Genomic DNA, 19,710 nt, shown 5'->3' on the forward strand with positions numbered 1-19,710 from the left:
ATGAGGGAAGATTAAATGCATCGAATGTGTTTTTCTTGTTGATTGTGTGATAATAAACCGTTTTATTAAGGGTAACTTGAGTGTTTTAGTTTGCGTCTCTTTGATAGTTGTGTTTTAACGAATGTGTTGAGACAAGTAAAAAAAAATCAGTTTTTTTTTTATACTTGTTATTGTTTGCCTTGGAAATTTTCCACATTATTTTACAATTCAGGGAATTATATGTGTATTTAAAGATTGACAAGTTGTGGTATCTCAAACTTCACTCAAACTTCACAATTGAATCTTGTTTGTGTGCATATGTGTGTTTTTCATTTTCACTCAGTGTGCAGATCATATTTAGCTATATTTCAAAGACTAGCAATAACATTCAGGTCATTTGAGATAGCTGTGCCATTCATGGTCAAAGGTCGCATATGTGATGAGGCAACAAAACTCCATAACAACAAGCTCCATAGCCAATGTTAACCAGTGCCCATTTGTAATAGCGCTGTATCTGTATAGTTGCAGAAGGCCATTTTACCAACTTTTCTTCACCTTTACAAAATATTCAAGCAGGATACTTTTGTAGTGTCAAATCACTGATGTGTTGAAAATTTGTGGCAACAGAGAAAAATACTTTGGATCCATAAAATCACTACAAATGAACAATATTTTTCTAACAATAGGTGACAAAAAGTGAGTGATGAGCACTTTCTAGATCTGCAAACAATGATAAAAGCTTGTGGTTGCACCACTACATATGCTGTATCCCAAAAGGTTTATTGCGCTTGCCCACTTTTGACAACGGGAAATGGATGCCACATCCTGGAGAAAACTGAAAAGGTCTATTACAAAAGAAAGTGAATAGTAGTGTGGAAATGATTACAAATGGGGTGAAACCTTCAGTAACTTTAGGTGAGGTTCGTAGCCCATATTTATACTATAAGTATGGATAATTGGGATGCATAATAAACATTTTTGCAAACATTGCAGATGTGACGCAAAATACGACCATTAATTGTAGAGTAATTTTACCAACAAACAGTGATGCTGCTTTTCTGCTAGTTCTGCTTCTTTTGAGGGATATTGCGCAATCCAAAGCGAGGCTGGCTGCTTGCTGCCACACTTTACACCTCACCCATGTATTTGAATAGGAAACATGTAAATTTAGCAATGTTGACTATGAGATTATTATATAATAGTCAATAGCACAGAGTAGAGAACAAGAATAAAAACATATTTTTATTTAATCATCTTTATCTTCATTATGATTATGTTGTTTTCAGATTTTGTTCTCTCACGTTTTAGATTCGGTCAGTCCAACCGAGTTTGTGTATTTGGTTTAGTTTCAATGAATCGTAAGAAGACGTTTTTTTACTGGTTTATTTGCCAAAACCTCATCAACATTAGAAATACCAGATGTAGTGTGAGTAAAAAGGAGCATTGCCACTGAGTACCTAGAATAAATCTGATGAACAAATATTTTTTGTTTTCATTATATTGTACAGACTACAGAGACTTCATGCACAATGGACATGGACTATGAGTGAATTTCCTGTTCTTGGAAAGCTGCAGAGAAGTTCAGTTTTTTTTTTTTAGTAGCAGCCTGTTGTCGCGTCGTCGGCCGCCGAATCCCACTGCGCATGTCCGCTTTGCAGGCAGGCGAGGCGAGGCGCAGCTGGTGTCGAAAGACGCGATTGGTCCGTGTGGGAATGACGCAGTTTGGTGGCCGCGAGGGCGGGGCGGGGGAGCCGAGCAGCACCAGTGTTGCTTGGAAAAGAGGAGGAAGCAGCGAGGATGGCGGAGTCACACCTCTGAAGGTAAAACACTTATGCTATATTATCAGATTTACACTTGACATTTCATATACGCTTTGCCTTGTCACGCAGGTCCAGAGATTGTACATTAACCAAGCTTTTGATCAAACCAACGTAACGCCCGAATGTCATTTTACTGTAACAAATACAAACGCACTCTTTTGTTCAGCTTCGGAATGGCCGCTGTTTTAGGAGTGTTTTCTTTTCTGTGTTTTTCCTCTTTCTTCGGCTAACACTCAACACAGGAACCGTTCGGATGCTGTAGTAAAGACGAGTCCGCGCTCTATTTGTCGTCATTGCCTCTTGCGCCAAGATGTCGCTTGCTTCCGTGGCTCTTGGTGTTGGGTGTCTACCCAGCGACCGATGGCCCTCTGCTGGCCTCAGCGGAGGCTTCGCTTCTCGGTCCAAGTCGTGGCTGGCGAGTGGTTTCGCGTCAGCCAGCCGCTTCGTTTGGGCCTACGTACCGCTAGCTCAATTTGAGACAAACATCATCGCTAGCAGTTAGTGGCAAACATAAGACGTTTGCCTCCTCACCAAATACGTGAAAGATCTTAAACTTGTTTTGATGCATCTAACTGCAGCGGTTGTTTTGGACTTGTTACATGTCTTGGAATTCGGTTAGCTCGAGATGCTAACCTGCTGGCTCGCTGACGTTAGCAAGTTAGCATTCTGCAACACTGACGTTTGCTTTTCACGTTTAGCTTACTTGATTTTCTTTCCTCTGTCCTTGTCAGTTACATATTTCAATAGTTTTCCTCTTTATGATGTTCTCCAAACTGGTTTTGTTCATAAATTTGTCGATCATCACCCACGCAATCAAAACTGTGTCTTACGAGATGTTTCACAACACTTACCACAAGTCCACGTAACCCAAATAATTACGTCAAATTGTATGTTAGACGTGAGACAACGTGCTCAAGATATTGCATGCACAAGAAATAATTTAGAAAGGTGTAATGACATGCATGACTGCTAATCTGATTCCAAGGATTTGTCATTAGCACAGTCACCGTCCAGAGTTTTAACTGTAGTCCAGTTAACTATCGAATGGATTGTCACAGAAATTGTAATTTCTCAATCAATACAGTCGTGCTTTATTTGACTAAAATCCAAACCAATTGCATGCTGGCCTATCTGACCGCCACACATCAATACGTTAATCTAATGCAAATAACCCTTGTCAACTGCAAATTTTAATCACAGATGGCTTTATATGCCCCTAAATGTAATTTCGATGCTAATTTAAAAAGTGTCTTTTTTTTTGGTATCAAATTGGGGTTTTGAGATATTTTTTTTTGTTTTTTTGTTTATAAATTTGACCTATAAAAGCGTGCTCTATATGGATTTCGCTCCGTTTCAGAATGAAATAACCCATGTTGCTGAATCTAATCCATAATTCATAAATATTACTATTATATTATTGTTGTTACTATATTATTATATTCCGATATCCTACCCCTTGAAATTTTGCCCCGTACTAGCTTATGGTGGATATTTTTCACTGAAGCTTGCCAGACAATTGGAAAAGCGGTTCACAAAGTAGCAAACGAACCGGACGTGTCGAGGAGATATGCTCAACAATAGCAACGTTTATACTCTTGCGCGAATGTGAAGGTATCGCTCAGAAACGCATTCTGCAAAAAAGCCTTTTTTTTTTGCTGCCACAAGGAAACCCAACTCATTTTCTCTGGAACCCATCATTCGATTTTCAAAATTGACTGTACTTTGTACTGTGGTTGTAGGGGCCATTCTCTGCATGCAAACCACATTTAGCATTCTGACAGACAGTCATTTGTGGAAACTCTTGTCACATTTCTACTTGTAATTCTCTGTGTCCTTGGACTACCCTTTAAGCCTTTTTTTTAATCCATAAAAAAGCCTCATTAGACATTTGGCGATAGTGTGTAGCACACTATGTTATTGTTAATGGACCTGCTCTTCAGTTTGGTTGAAAAGCTACCACATTGTCATTTGTCTTTTTTAATTGACATAGACAAGAGCTCAAACAATTCTCTAATTTGTCAGCATCTTTTTAGCAACAGCCGGATTTATTTATTTATTTGTTTGGGACTAGCAACAACTACACTACAATATGCATTCTGCAAGTTTAAGGCTAACACAGTGGGATATTTGGCATGCAGCTATTAATTGTGATTGAAGTTTGAATGTCTAGATCATTGTCTTTTTTTTCTACCGTAGTCCCTTTCCTCTCCTACGTGTAAGAAGAAAAACAAAGTTAGAAGACTAGTGAAACACATTGTAAATATGACATTCATCGGGATTTGGATGGGAGCAATAGTTTGACGTTAGTAATAGAAGGGTCCTCACTGTCACAGTGGAATCTCAGCCATCCAATGCCTTTTCAGCTTGGAAAATTTGGTGCTCAAGCAAATGTTTCAGGAAAATGTGCTTTACGTGCCACGCATACTTTGGACATTGGACGTTCAAATTGTCATGTCGGCATATTCTGCAAAATGTTTGTCCTCCACAGTTGTAGACTCCGGCTCCGTTCAGGTACTTTTGACTGCCGTTAGTTCAGTCTTATGCCAATTGGAGATGACTGCCCTATGGCTTGTGAATGGAGAAGCCTTGGCTTCCTTGAGTGCCGCCATTTTTATTTGGGTGGACCTCTACTGCCTGTTTTTGTTCCTGATTTCATTGGCTTAATAGGATGCTCAGCTGGAGTTGGTGTTGACCAGCTTGTTTTTTTGTTTTGTTTTTTTTTTAAAGCAAAGTACTTTTGATTTGAATATTTTTTGTATGAATATTGTTGTGCATTTTTCTGTGTGCTATTTTTCAAACACTCCTGTCATTCATTTCTTCATCCTTCCTCTGAAATCTGAACTGAATTGGTCGCCCGCACTTCCTTTTTAACTATTTATTTCCCCCAAAGCTGCTTTTGAACCATTAGGCGATACAACCCCTGATTGCTTGATGCGTGTTAAAAAGATAATAACGTCCTAGTAATTTGCACATTTTGTCTTGCCTAAAAAAACAACATGAATCCAACAGTAACTTGTATGCTGTGTGCAATGTCAAAGCATGTTCTCATGATGCTGGGATAAGGAACGTACAACCATAAAAGGAAGTTTCTTGTTCAGTTTGGACTAGATGACAATGGGGGGATCTGGCATTTCTCATTTTATGTTCAGTATTTTACACAGAGACAGACACACCTGCCTCAAACTGCGCAGTACACGTTAGCCCTTTGATTGATGATTGAATGTTTCTTTTCTGAAAGGGTCTGTCAAACTTTTGGGCTATGTAAAGAGGGTGCTGTGGTTTCCCCTGAAGGTCATACGACCTCTTGTCGTGGGGGCTCGATGCTTTGAAGGCCACTTCTAAAGATTAGTCTCAGCAATGGTAACCTTTACACTTGGTTCTGATCCTCATCCAAACATGTCTCTCTCTTTGCCGCGGCTTAGCATATACCAAGCAGCTTTATCCACTCTCTGAGACTAAACGAACACAGTCCACCACAAACACCGCCAACCTACACTTCATGTTACGGATTACATTCTGACAATTAGAAATAGCAAAATGCAAGTTGAGGTGGGGCTCCAGGCATCTGTAATGTCAGCAATCGCTGAGTTATGTTTATTTAGTCACAATAACGTGACGCGAGAGTCAACAGATTTGCTTTGACTGTTATAACTTCCAATGTTATGTACTGACACCTCACCAAACCTGTCACAAGAACAATTTTGTTTTTCAATGTTTCTCATTCACTCAGTTACACACAATACTTAGATTTGGGAAACAAAAGAATGCATCAAAAACAACTTACGTGTGTATTTATTTCTTTTTTTAAATCTGACGATTGTACTCATTCTCTGTCTCACATTCGGCACGTTTCAAGATTTATGGTCACAGTAACAATGACAGTAATAAAATAGGTTGCATTCTTCTAAATTAAGTGGAATTATTTGCTCTTAAATTTTTAATTTTTTTTAATTTGTAGAGATAATGTACTTTTTTGTTAGCTTCAGTTAAAAATATATAACTCCAATATATGTGACTGACTTAGGACTTGCTTTGAAATAAGTAATGACTTGACCCAACTTGCTTGAAATTTTGTGGCAACTCGTCTTGTTTGATTTTTATTTTTATTTTTTCCCCTCCCCTTTCTACCACAGTATGTGTTAACTTGGGACTTGGTTGAAACCTGACTATTATGACTTTAGACTGACTTAAGTTGCACATATGTGACATACTCCCACATCTGCCATTCTTATTTAGTTCAGGCTGTTGGCTGTATTTATAAAGAATCCAGTGAAGTGATATTGCTGTGACTGTGTGTGCTTTCATACAGCAACAAAGTATTCTACAAATAGATCAAAAGATGTGTAACCATAATAGGCCATTAGTGTCTGAAAAGTGCTCATCGTACAGGTACAATTCCTATAAGTAGAACAGGCCAGCAGAGTTGTGAACCTTCACACTTCATGCTTGACTTTCCAACTTTCCCTTACACAGAGGCCATGCTTAATTTGAACTATTGAACAGCAAAAAGCTCAAACTCACTGCTAATGGTTACGTTTTTCTTCAACAGAGGGATTACAAAGACCTTGATGACCCTTTGAGCCTGAAAGAATTCCACAAGTTTTACCTAAAAGTCCCGCCATTGTATGCAACTTCAACGCTTGAGAATGTGGCCCACCGATGCCACAGTCCAGATTCTTCAACAGAGTTTTTACTCACTGGCATTTTAACAAAGGAACAACCTTTTAAAAGTGTTACATCTTTTCCCTAGGAGAATAAGAAGTGTGTGGTCCTGCAGAGTGATGTTCTCTTTAAAAACCTGCCCAATTGTCCGCATCCCTTTTTCCCCCTGAATAAGTAACCTGACAAGAAACTCATGAGCAACTCTGCAGGACACCCGATAACGTCGACATGAGTAGTACTTTAGGCAAAGAAAAAGATTCAAAAGAAAAGGACCATAAGAGCGGTTTGGGCGGCAAAGAAAGGGAAAAGGAGGCCAAGGCTCTTGCGGGTCCACTTAAGGATGGGGGCAAAGAAACCAAGACCAAAGGGAAAGAAACCAAAGAAGGTAAGAAGGACACCAGCAGCTCAACACCGGGTGTTGCCTTCTCGGTTGACAATACGATCAAGCGGCCAAACCCAGCACCAGGTACACGCAAGAAGTCCAGCAATGCCGAGGTGATTAAGGAGCTTAACAAGTGCCGGGAGGAAAATTCCATGAGACTGGATCTCTCCAAGCGGTCTATTCACATGTTGCCCACCTCCATCAAGGAGCTGACACAGCTGGCTGAACTCTACCTATACAGCAACAAGCTCCAGAGCCTACCGTCTGAAGTGGGTTGCCTCTCAGGCCTGATCACTTTGGCCTTAAACGAGAACTCCTTGACCAGCTTGCCCGACTCACTGGACTCCCTTAAAAATCTTCGTATGCTTGATCTCCGGCACAACAAGCTGAGGGAGATCCCGCCAGTGGTCTACCGACTGACGTCGCTAGGCATACTCTATCTACGCTTCAACCGCATCACCACGGTGGAGAAAGACATCCGGAACCTTTCCAAGCTCACCATGGTCAGCATCCGGGAGAACAAGATCAAGCAACTTCCCGCAGAAATAGGTGGCTCAAACGTGCATGGCCTTTTATTTCTAGATCAAGTCGCCTGTTGCAGTGTTTACGTATTTACGCATGGCCGCTGTTCTTTGTTTATTATTTTTCCAGGGGAACTTCGCAACCTCGGTACTCTGGATGTTGCCCATAATCAGTTGGAGCACTTACCGAAGGAGATTGGGAATTGCACACAAATAACCAACCTAGATTTGCAGCACAATGAGCTCTTAGACCTCCCGGAGACTATAGGTATGCCTTTTACAGTCTTCTTTTTAATCCCCAAATCAGCATTGCATCGTCCTCATGCAATGTTCATAGGAAATCTTTCGTTTCAGGAAACCTTGCCAGCATAAACCGCCTGGGTTTGAGATACAATAGATTGTCAGCCATCCCCAGATCATTAGCCAAATGTCGAGAACTGGAAGAGCTAAATCTTGAAAACAATAACATTTCAGTGTTACCAGAGGTAAGTAGAAACTGTAACTTGGTCAGCAAAAAGCATGTTTTTCCCAAAGGTTTTTTACGAAAGAAATATTGTTGATCTAGTTGCATTTACCTTCATTCATTGTTCATGTAATGTAAGTTTAGCAAACTAATACTCTCTTGGAGCACATACATTAGAGTTGACCAACCAACTTGGGACTACCGTATGTTTTCTAAGGATGGCCAGTTCAAATCACAGCTACTTACAGATTCTTTTTGATCACAATTGGCTTGTGTTGTGCCTCTGTTTGTTATTAATCAGGGTCTCCTGTCAAGTTTGGTCAAACTGACCAGCCTGACACTAGCAAGGAACTGCTTCCAGTCATACCCTGTGGGTGGACCATCCCAGTTCTCAACCATCGACTCGCTCAACATGGAGCACAACCGCATTAACAAGATCCCTTTTGGAATCTTCCTCAAGGCCAATGTTTTAACCAAGCTTAACATGAAGGTACATGTTTTGACATCGCCTTCAATTGCTTTCAGCATGACCAATTTACTGTGCCCACAGCGCCTGATGTCAGGTTCTGTTTTATAGACGTAATAGGTAATAACTACCTCAAGATCTTTTGCTCTTTTAGTTTTTCTTCTTTAGAAAGGCATAAAACACTATAGATTCTGTTGAACCTTCTCGAGCGGAGAATAAAACTTAGACTCATAAATATCGTTTCAATATATTCTATTCACAAGTTGTGTGAAATGTACATCTAGTGGAAAGTCCCCAGTCTTGTTTTTTTTCCAGTATTTTGTGAGGCTTGGCTACATGTTAAAACAGAGTTACTGTACTGTCACCCCGTCATAAAAAGGTAATCACGACTAGATATAAAGATGTCTTCTAACTAAATGTATTATGGTCTTTACCTTTCTTCCAAAAAGGCTAAGCAGTTTCTAATTACGATGAAACTTAATCCTGATCTGAAGTGTTGTATCGTGGTTTTAATGTTGTTTCTAATGTAGCTGTATGTTTCCAATTGGCACAGTTTTTTTCCCCCAACCTGTGTGAACAGTAATTCCGAAGTCTGAATTGGCTTTTGGGGAGATATTGTTTACAGACCCATCAGCAGTGGGTGCCATTTGAATTTAAGTCTGTAAGAATTGATTCTGGCGTCGGTTCCCCAAGTGCATTGGTGTGTTCAGCTGTTTGAACGGATTCTTGTATTGAGCCTCTCAGATGTCTCGCATTTATCTTATAAATGCACGCCATTGTATTCCTCAGGACAACCAGTTAACTTCTCTGCCCTTGGACTTTGGCACATGGGCCAGCATGGTGGAGCTAAACCTAGCCACCAATCAGCTGACCAAGATATCAGAGGATGTCTGCCGTCTGGTGTCTCTAGAGGTGAGCCCTAGGTGCACTCAGTGCTACAGCTAATGATTTGAGTTAGACAGTCGGATAAGGCTTTATATGTGTAAAAAAAACACGTTTATGGCCTATTTGAAAACATAAAACATTGACGCGTGAAAACCAACATAGATTTCCCCTTCTCCCTCTCTGGATTATTGGTAGACGGGTTTCCATTGGCTTCAGTAGCCAAGAAACTATGCTCACTCAGAAGAGAACAGAGGCATTGGCGGCGCTAGGATTTTTTTTCCATGGGTGGGGTGGCAAGGATTTCTCAGGTGGTCCGACCCCACCTGCCCCCCCCCCCCCCTTTTTTTTTTTGCAAACCCAAAGCAGTTTTCTGAAAATGCTGATAATTCATTTTTTGTTCCATTTCTAACGATGAGTGGAAATATGTAGTCGTAATAATAAAGAAAAAGCATATTCGAAAAAGACCCAAAATTCAATTATATGGTCCTGGGCCTTGGGGTCAAAACATATTTCAGGGCGGGACAGCTTCGCCACTGGGCAGAGGTATATTGAGTTATCTGTACAGCTCTAAATCCCATGAGTAAATTGCATTTGACACTTTCTTCCTGGTTTGCAGGTATTAATTTTGTCCAATAATCTTCTGAAGAAGTTACCGCATGGTATCGGCAATTTGAGAAAGCTTCGGGAGCTTGATTTGGAGGAAAACAAGTTGGAATGTCTCCCAAATGAAATTGCATATCTCAAGGATTTACAGGCAAGTTTTGCAAACAAACGGTTCTGTTTGAGTAGCATTCACACACGACCTTGACTCTTTTAGTCTTTTCTACTTTGTAACTGTCCTGCACTCTAAATCCATTAGAAATTGGTGTTGACAAATAACCAGCTGACAACATTACCCAGAGGCATTGGCCACCTTACCAACTTGACACATCTGGGGTTGGGGGAGAACCTGCTGCAACATCTCCCCGAGGAGATTGGTAAAAATTTCATTTTCTTTCTTTTATGTTTAGGTTGCCACTCCACGCAACTTTTTTTTTTGCCACCTTGTAGATTTCAGTGTGACACTCTTGATTAACCATAGTTAACTAGAAGGGTTCAAGAGCTTAACAGTCCACAATTTGTCCCACTTTTGACCCCACCGCTGATTGATTGGGTGTGGTCAGCCCTGTTACTGTTGAGTTTAAGCCAAAACAAGATTAACAAGGGGGAGGCGGGAGCTATGGCTAGTAGTATTGTGGGCTCATGCAAGGCCAACAGTGGTTTAAGATACACTTAATCGACTTGGCTGAAGACATGTGTCTGTGTCTTTTTGGGCTTAATGCTTTTACCCTGGTCTGTTGTCAAAATTTCCTTTCTAAAATCCAAGTTAGATATGAATTCAGTTTGACCGAATGTTGACGGATAAATATTAGTTTTATGGCTACGCTCTATTGTTAGTCATTGGCTTACTGTTGCTTCTTTACTGCCAAACGTGGCTCCGTTAAAGGGAATAGTCAAGTGACGTCCGGAGCTCTATTGATTTATTTGTACTTAGCAGTGGCAAAACCATTTACAAAATCCACTGTTCAGTTTTGTTATCAGGATTCTTGCTTCGGACTATGGTTACTGTCAGTGACATCTTGTATCATTAGCTTAAAAGTGCAATAACGAGGCAGACATTTGATATGTTGTGACATTCAAAGTACTTTGTTGAGATTCTAGCTGCAAGAAAGGAGACATTACTAGCTCCAACCCGCTTTTCATTTACTGTATATGGCAACAAACAAGTAGGGGCGGGCCTGTAAAATGGAGCTTTCGGTCAAACTAAAGTCATGGGCAGTCAGTCAATCAGAGAAAGCCTTCTGTAAAGAGTTGCTGCAATTTAATATCTTGTTGCAGTTATACATAACATGAGTTGTCATCACACCAGCACACTTTGGTCAACGAATTTCCATTTTGGTGAGGCGTGTTGTTTTTGCAATTTGCAGTTTAGCATACCTTTGGAATGGTTTTATTCTTATTATTCTGGTTGTGACTTATAATAAAAGATTGTTGTCATAAAGCACCAAACAGTCAGTACGTGAAACAAATTCCTGCCGCTCCTAGAATGTGGCCGTCTGCTTCTTGGCAGCTATCGTGACCAGTTTTCTTCTCATCTCGTCATCAATTTTAGATGCACGTCCAGTTCTTTGTCATTTGATTGTTGTTCTCCACTTGATAATGACGGTGTTGAATGTGTTCCATGATATATGGAATGTTGGGTTGAAACAAAGGACCATTCTAGTAATCAGTGACCCTGCCCATTACTTTGTTAATGTATCCATGAGTCGTACTAGATACATTTTTTAATTTCCATCTCTTTATCACAAAACAGGACATTATTTGAAATCCACAATTCAGAAAATGTACAAAAATAGTTTGTGATTCAGTTACTGGTTTGGTCAAAATAAAAGCAAACATTTGCTAATGTTTAAATTTGTTTATTTCTGCTTTCATGGAGGACTACGGAAATCTGAGAATATATACAGGTTGACAGGTTAAATGAAACAAGATTTCTAAATAATTGATTGAGTCTCAAAAATAGTTCTTGATTACGTGTGGATTAATTATTGTACCTCTAGTTTAATGCGTTTTAAATGTGAACGATGATATTCCTCTGCTGTAAAAGCTTTCTGCAGGCGCTTTCTTGAGCAGGAAGATGTGACTGCAAATACGTCAGAAAAAAAAAAGTCTACGAGAACATCTGAACTTTATTTGGCATTAGTCTTTTTTGATGGTGCTCTGTGTGCTTAGTTCTGTTTATTAGGAGTTCAAAAGTCTTTGGTTAATTTTGAACACAGCCACATACCAAGTTATGTGGGTGTGCATACGTATGAAACTGCATAATTTCAGATTTTTTTCTTTTTATTCCACCTTTGAAAATATGTCTTTTTTTATTTTTTACATTGACTGAATATACAGGTAAAACCCTGGCTTGTTAGAAACTGCCAGTATGTAGTGACAAGAAAAGTCTTGAGACGGTCACACTGGCACTTGATTTCCACTTTTATTGCTATGACTTATTTATTATGATCATTTTGTAGTTTATTTTCCCTCTTTGCCCTGGTAAATTGTACCGATTCAGATCTATGTTAACATGAAGGCTTCCACTGGTCTTCCTCCTCAGGCACACTGGAGAACCTGGAGGAATTGTACCTCAACGACAACCCCAATCTGCACAGCCTGCCCTTTGAGCTGGCCCTGTGCAGCAAGCTGTCCATTATGAGCATCGAAAACTGTCCCCTCAGCCACCTGCCGCCCCAGATTGTGGCCGGGGGCCCCTCCTTCATCATCCAGTTCCTCAAGATGCAGGGACCGTACCGTGCCATAGTCTGAGGACAGAGCCCACACACATGCCTGCCCGCCCACCCCATTCCGTGTATCATACACTGTAAAGAAGTCAAGGCATCAGTGTCAGTTGGCAACGAAGCAGAGGAGATGGACGCAGAAGGAGACTTTCTCTCACCATTTTTGCGCAGACAAAAAGAGACACGTTTGAGACTCTGCATTGCTCCACTTAATAACGATTATTCTCGGACCCCCTCGTCACTCACGCTCATCTTCCCATTCCGAATTGTACGGGAGGAAAATATTCCCATCTCTTTGCCAAAACTGAAGATAGTACATGAATTTCTATATTGAGTAACTGTGAGCTAAGTGGCAAGTCTTTGAATCATATAAAGCGTGCTCCCATTGCCAATGTACGTATTTACAGTAATTACAAGAATCTACTATGTGAGCGAGGATACAGCTATATGCAAAAACAAACAAAACAAGTCTTTGGGTCGTAACATTTACTGCTGCTGCCATAATTTAAAGGTGTCATTTTTTTCTTTTGTATTTAGACATCAACCTCACTCTCTTGTGATGATTACTTGTGTTAATGACTTCTTGACCACAGAGAACAAAGGTCTAATGATGGCGTGTTTATACTTTTTTTTTGTACTTTATTCTTGTTTGTTTTCTTGTCGGTCTTTTTTTTTTCAACAATTTTTTTTTTTTTTTATAATCTTTTTTTTTTTTTTTTAAACTGTGCCTATGTTTAGAGTGATCCAGTGGTTCATTTCTAAACACTATTGAACATGAGAATACAAAGACATAAATTATTTCAAAATGTTCTTTTCATTACTGCTGTTTTCACCTTGGTGTTGCTATTGGATGAATCTATTTCAGCGCCATCACCGGTTATGAAATAGGGCAATTGGAGATTTTTTTTTTCTTGTAAGAAATAGCAGCAGTAGTTGTCAAATGTATAGCTAGTAGTCATGTATACATATGAGAAATACCAATCAAAAAAAGCAAGTTGGACTTCTTTTCAGTGTGGGTGGTGCTGTGTGACTCCGCCCCCACCTGTTGTCATGTGATCAAAAGAAACAGGTGATGGGGTCAATGATAGGAGATGTTTTTATATAATGTATACAAATTCTGGTTGTTGCCTTGAGTGCAATTTTAGTTTTGTTTACTTGTTTGATATTCTCTTCAGTGTTGGGCTGCATAGCTGTCATCCACTCGATCATTGACCAACATATCAAACATTTTTAAAGGACTTCACTTGGCAAGTGTATCAGAGCCTCAAAAAAAAAAAGGTTTGATAATAAAATATTGGCAGGTAATCCCTTGACACATATATATATATATATATATATATATATATATATATATATATATATATATATATATATATAATCCTTAATTTGTATCATTAAAAAAAGTTCCCGTCTAATTTAATTTGTTTTTAATATGATATTTTGTCCCACACTGTCCCAGTAATGCTGCTGCTCTTATGCACTTTTTTGGAATAAAAACATTGGCATCCTCTGTTTAACACAAACGCAGTAGCCTCTCATCGGTTATTTTTCAATGGGGGCATTTTCTTTCATTAAGAAGTAATTGATCTGTAAGTTTATCTTAGAAGTTTGCATCACTTGGAAAGAATTGTGTTTTGCAGGCTTAGAGTATTGACTTGAGACTACAATTGACTTGTCTTTTGAGGAGGTTTTATCCAGTCAATGTTAAAAGGAACTTACTCTGGTGAACTGTAAAAGTTTGCATATCCTGCTTCTTTCTTCATGGCGAGTGAAATGCTCAGCGTTTTTATTTTATATCATTGAATGTTTTCTTTTCTAAATATGTGTATTCACTTAGTATTATTTCAAGTGACTGTACATTAAAAAATGCCAACAATGGTAATCAAACCTAACATTTTGTACATGTGATGAATCCTAGTACTACACAAAAACTTCCATATCACTTGTACATTGAAAATTGTGTGGTTGTACCTAAACAGCATGAAGTGTGAAGATAATCCTCTAATACACTGTGTCAGTCTTTGCAGTTTAAATGCAGCCAAACAAAAACTAGACAAGAAGCCTACAAATGTAGAAAAGGAATTGGGTGTAAAAAGGTGTCGATTAATCTTGTATTCTCAAGATAGTATCATCAGGGGAAAAAAAAAAAAAAAGTACCAGTATGTGATTAATACTTATTCGTACTGTTCATGTTGTTTTGAGATTACACAATACAGCACTTCAAACAGCTATTAGATTTGCGGCATGCTAGCTGCACATGACCCAATTTTACATTTCATCTCAAATTGGGGTGTTGATATGTAGACTCAATGTGTGAGGTGAGAAGACAAATAAAAGGACTTTTTGGACCACTGCATGTTCATCCTAGCCCTAATCAGCAATTTATAATAGTTCACTTTGAGGACTGTTCTGTTGCTGTTTAGAATGATGAATAATGCGAGCATTACGGACGGACCATTTGTCCTCATCCTGCTACTTCAGAATGCAGGCATGTTGGAGATTTAACAGATCATTTTAAAGCGTGCATATTAAGCAGGCTTCTCGCATACGGCTCACTCATGTTTTAGTGGCCATCTGGTATATGTCTGCAAATGTTCCACTTTTCTATGTCAAAGCATTGTGAAATCATCATGCTAATCCTTATATACATTGATAGGCTGTCTTAATTGTTCGTGTTTGTTATGCTGTTCATAACAGAGACACAGACCTCAAAGCTGTTGCCCACTTGCGTACCACAATCAGGACTAGATGGTAAAGTCTTGATCATAATAATCCCAGCAAGATAAAAATGGCAGATTCAATTTCCAATGTGCTTCCCCTTTTTATGTGTTCTTTCAAATGACTTTGACAAGAGTTGTAGACCACTTAGTCAGGTGCTCATATTGTATGTGTAATGATGCATTTGTTTTGACTGTCCCTCCTCTTCATACTGACCATTCAATGGTCCCTTCCCAATATGTAATTTATCGTTTAAGATGGCAGGGGAGAAGCCTGGTGTTCTTTTTACAAGGCTTTAGATCATATTACCAGCAAGTGTCAGCAGGCATTACAGAGTAGTGGCCAAACTGCCGTTTGATTGCATTTTAGAAGCACAAGAAGAAATACTGGCCCCACAATTCGTGGTCCTGCACTGCAAAATGTAGCAGCACTTTTCCCAACATGCCTAGGGTCAGTGGAGAAAAAAAACCTACAAAGCATTTTCAAGTTGAGAACTGTTTGGTGCCCCCCCCCCCCCCCCCCCCATTATGTGTTAATTAAGTTAATCTCAAATATTTGGTTGAAATTGCATATAATAATTGCAAATATTTGAAGCATTATATGATGTTTCTGTACACATTTGCAAGCAGTCAACCTCTGTAGGGAGATGCCAAGGGCCCCGTGAACTCCAGGGGGCGCCAAAAATTTGATGAACATTTACCGTCAATAAAGTTCCTAAAATTCAATACAAAATTTTCTATTTCTAATAACTCTAAAATTCAAGTTAAAATGAAAGAAAATTAAATTGATATAATCAAAAGAGTGAAGAGGAGGAAGGTGAAATAATTTAAAATCAGCATTACTGTCCAGCAAGAGGAGTCAAAGCAGCATCTTACGCACTGTTCCATGATTATTCAAAATAGTCTAATATTTGGTAAAACTATAAAAAAAATAAAAAGGCCAATACGCCCCCCCCCCACACACACACAAATATATACACAATGTGTGTTGTAAAATAATCCTGCTGCAAATTAGGTGGAGTAATGTTCAGAATGGCTACAAGAATAAATATTACATTCGTACCACCCAACAATATTTATTCATCATTGTAGATTCAAACAAACTAACAAAAAACACAAAGAATATATGATAGTTTAAGTTAGAGTCAAATAATGAAACATGAGGTTAATTCTGTACAAGGCTACCCCCTACTGGTCAATTTAGGGACTCAATAAATAATAATAATAAAAAAAAAAAAAACATGTCCCCACAGATTGGTGTTTGAGGATGACGCTGCCTGGAAGGCACTTGGAGGAGACGACAGATGTCACTGTATCACTTCATCTGTACCTCCATGCATCAAACGGCGTCACACCAGACGGATGTTTATCCCAAAATAGTGAGTGCACACGTGTCACACAGCCTGCAATCAACCGAAAACATTTTCCACCAAATGCAGGTATATTCATTTTCCTTAGTGCCTGTCGTCATATAAGGCCGAGATGGTGAGCCGCAGGAGCCCATACCAGCTGCTTGTACCCTGGACAGGTCGCCTGCAGCCAATCACAGGGCACATATGCTGTGCACCAGTTACCGTTTTGTGAGCCACAAGGAAATTATGACTGTGAAACCATCCATCCATCCATCCATCCATCCATCCATCCATCCATCCATCCATCCATCCATCCATCCATCCATTTTCTATTCAACGTATCTCAGTGTATCATCGCATCTATCCTGGCTATCTTTTGAGTGAGTACAACCTCGGCCGATCGCCAGCAGTGTACATTGTCAGTCGATAACCAACAATTAACGTTCACATTGACAACTATTCACAATTTTCAACTATTCACTGACCTATCATGCATGTTTTTGGAATGTGGCAGGAATTCAGCCCAGCCAAACTACCCAAAGTGTCCCCAAAATCGACCGCATTGATGTCATTATAGGGGAAGTACAAGTAAAACAGCATCCGGAAAATAAATTCTAAAGACACCTGAAAAATATACTCATGTTCAATAGGGCCACAAAACTGTTAGTACTTCATCACATCCGGCCACTGGCACTGTAAGAACATATAAACATGAGATTCGAACCCAGAACCTCTCAACTAAATACAGCTACTGTATATCAAGTCATATTTCCTGCATGTGATTAAACGCTTTCATGCCTCCTGTCACTGAACTGTCATGGTCCGGTGCCTGCAGTATATCTTGGGCACACACACTGCAGTGTGATCAAGTCAAACGCTGTGCCTTTAATTTTCTCAGCGAGCGTATAAAGGCTGGATCTGGAATGAAACATTTTTCCCTCCAAGGGGATAACGACAAGCTATCCTGAAAGATGAGAAAACTAACTGGAAATATATTAAACATGTATTAGTTGACCCGCGACCGTGAGTACGCGTCCCAAAAGAACATATTGCAATAGCAGTTTGTTTGAATTCTGTGCCAATTTCGTAAATGAACACTCCCAGGTTCCTAATAATATACAGCGCAAGACCTGTGAAATGATTGTGTTCGATCTTTCACGTTTCACTGTCTGGACTGGACTACATAAAACTAACTTCGTTTTATCTTCTGACAAATATCGGATGCAGTTTTCTGGAGACGAGTCGAAGACGAGCTGACCACATTCATGAGTAATGTCGCTCTCTCCCTTAGTTTCTCAAGAAGTTTCATTTCCAATCTTATGACCCTGAGGGGATCTCAAGTGTGTAACTTGGTGGCAATAAGAACTTCACTTCCAGTGTGGGAGTTTGGGAAAAATTGCTTCTCTCCATCTGCCTGTCATGTCTGGTCGGTGAGGAGGGAAGATGTGTCACCCCCAAAATGGCTCACATATCAGTTTTTATTTGACAGGCAGTAACAAAAGGCAGTGTAACATATTTTATTGATCATCAATCAGGCCCATATTTTTAATTCCATTCATGTTTGTTGTATCGTGGATGTGTATCTTTTGTCTTTGACGTTATAACAATACAATATGTATTTGATAGATTTTGTGTGTGTTTTAAAGCTATTGTCGAGACTAAACCTCGTGTGTTTTGCAATGCAAACATGGCTGTTTTTTGTTGTTGTTATTATTCAGGTTTGAATATATTTGCCTTTTCATGGCTCGCTTAGAGTTTATCTCTAGCTTCCAGCAGATACGCATCAGCAAAACCTGATGGACAGAAAGCAACACGGATGCGGAGAAGGAAGACTGACGGGCTTCCGCGTGCTTGTAAGCCTCCACACTTGCCAAGTGAGTATCTCTCAAGTTTTGTCGACAATTACACAACTGGGATGAGCTCAGCGTTTTTTGCATGTGGTGCACTTGTCACAAATGGAAGGTGTCTAAAGACTAATGATAAAACACTGGAGCTGATGACTGCTGCTAGGCAACCAGCTGCACACTGCAAAAAATATCTATGCCGAAAGGCTGTGGAGCTGGCTTTGAAAGGTCTACCCATGTTTTTTTGGGGGGGGGATCTGAAGTGACCCTGGACAGGTCACCAGTCAAGTGCAGCCTTACAATCACAATACATGTGGAAGAATATGCACAGCGATGCAAACGATCAAAACAACTTCTGTTCTCAATTTTTTCTCGCTCTAACTTAAACGGATTTTCTTTTATGCATGATGTTATTACTTCCTGCTGGATAAGAAAACGTCTGTCTTTTTATTGCTTTGGACTTCCCTAATTGTGGCTAGTGGATGGCTTATTGATTTGATTGCGTTATACACTATTTTATGACTATTTGAATGACTTTTTGTTGTGTCATACATCCATTTGCCTTCCCAAATATCTACTGCTTTGCCACCACTCTTTCTTTTATTGAGAGATTCAAATGTTCACGCTGATATTATTTTGTGCCAAATTATTGGCGAAATAATGAGTTTAAAAAATACACTAACTAATCACTGATCTGATCAGAAGAACCAAACTATTCATGGGGTATTGGGACCAGACGGCCCTTGAATAGCCCACATGTACTGTTAATTGATGCTTGTTGAAGCACATTGAGGAAAAAAAATAACAATTAAAATTCGAATATTCATGATAAGGCAAACGCCCATTCTAATAAACCGATCAATTATAATTTCAGTGCATTTCAATAAAAACGGCGCCTGACCAAATTACATTCCAGACCTACATTTTGGGAACCCTGTCCTTGAACAAAACGACCACAAAGATTCCCTTCAGTAGATCACGACGTATTGACCCCCTTGGATTGTCTTAATTCAATTTATTGTGATGATCACAGTTTGGCCGTGTACCTCCACACCAACGAGAAAAGGCTCCATTCTTAACATTAATTCCCCCTGCGCGGTGAAAAAGTTAAACAAAATATTCGGAACACTCGTAGTTACTCTTGGCACTGGCACACGTCGACGCGCCCGCATGTTGCGCGGAGCTGCGTGGCGCACGGCGGTCAGCGGTTCACTTCTTACAGCGTGCAGGCTATAAAGCGAGGGAGTGGCGCCCGGTTACGCGCACTTGGAGAACAACGCACGCACACTGAAG

General features: G+C 39.7%; 1 protein-coding gene across 1 annotated transcript; it reads left to right on the forward strand.

Annotated features, from left to right (window-relative positions):
• The first annotated feature begins 1,711 nt into the window (after nt 1-1,711).
• Nucleotides 1,712-14,396, forward strand: shoc2 (SHOC2 leucine rich repeat scaffold protein). Its single transcript, XM_085912661.1, has 9 exons — nt 1,712-1,799; nt 6,349-7,392; nt 7,495-7,632; nt 7,719-7,849; nt 8,129-8,317; nt 9,083-9,205; nt 9,795-9,932; nt 10,038-10,155; nt 12,324-14,396. Exons 2-9 carry the CDS (start codon nt 6,690-6,692, stop codon nt 12,530-12,532), a joined length of 1,749 nt encoding a protein of 582 aa, XP_085768787.1. The 5' UTR covers nt 1,712-1,799; nt 6,349-6,689; the 3' UTR covers nt 12,533-14,396.
• Nucleotides 14,397-19,710: the final 5,314 nt, after the last annotated feature.

Source organism: Syngnathus leptorhynchus, chromosome 5 (assembly GCF_054491065.1).
Source record: "Syngnathus leptorhynchus isolate UIUO chromosome 5, UIUO_Slep, whole genome shotgun sequence".
In the NCBI taxonomy this organism is placed as follows: domain Eukaryota; kingdom Metazoa; phylum Chordata; class Actinopteri; order Syngnathiformes; family Syngnathidae; genus Syngnathus; species Syngnathus leptorhynchus.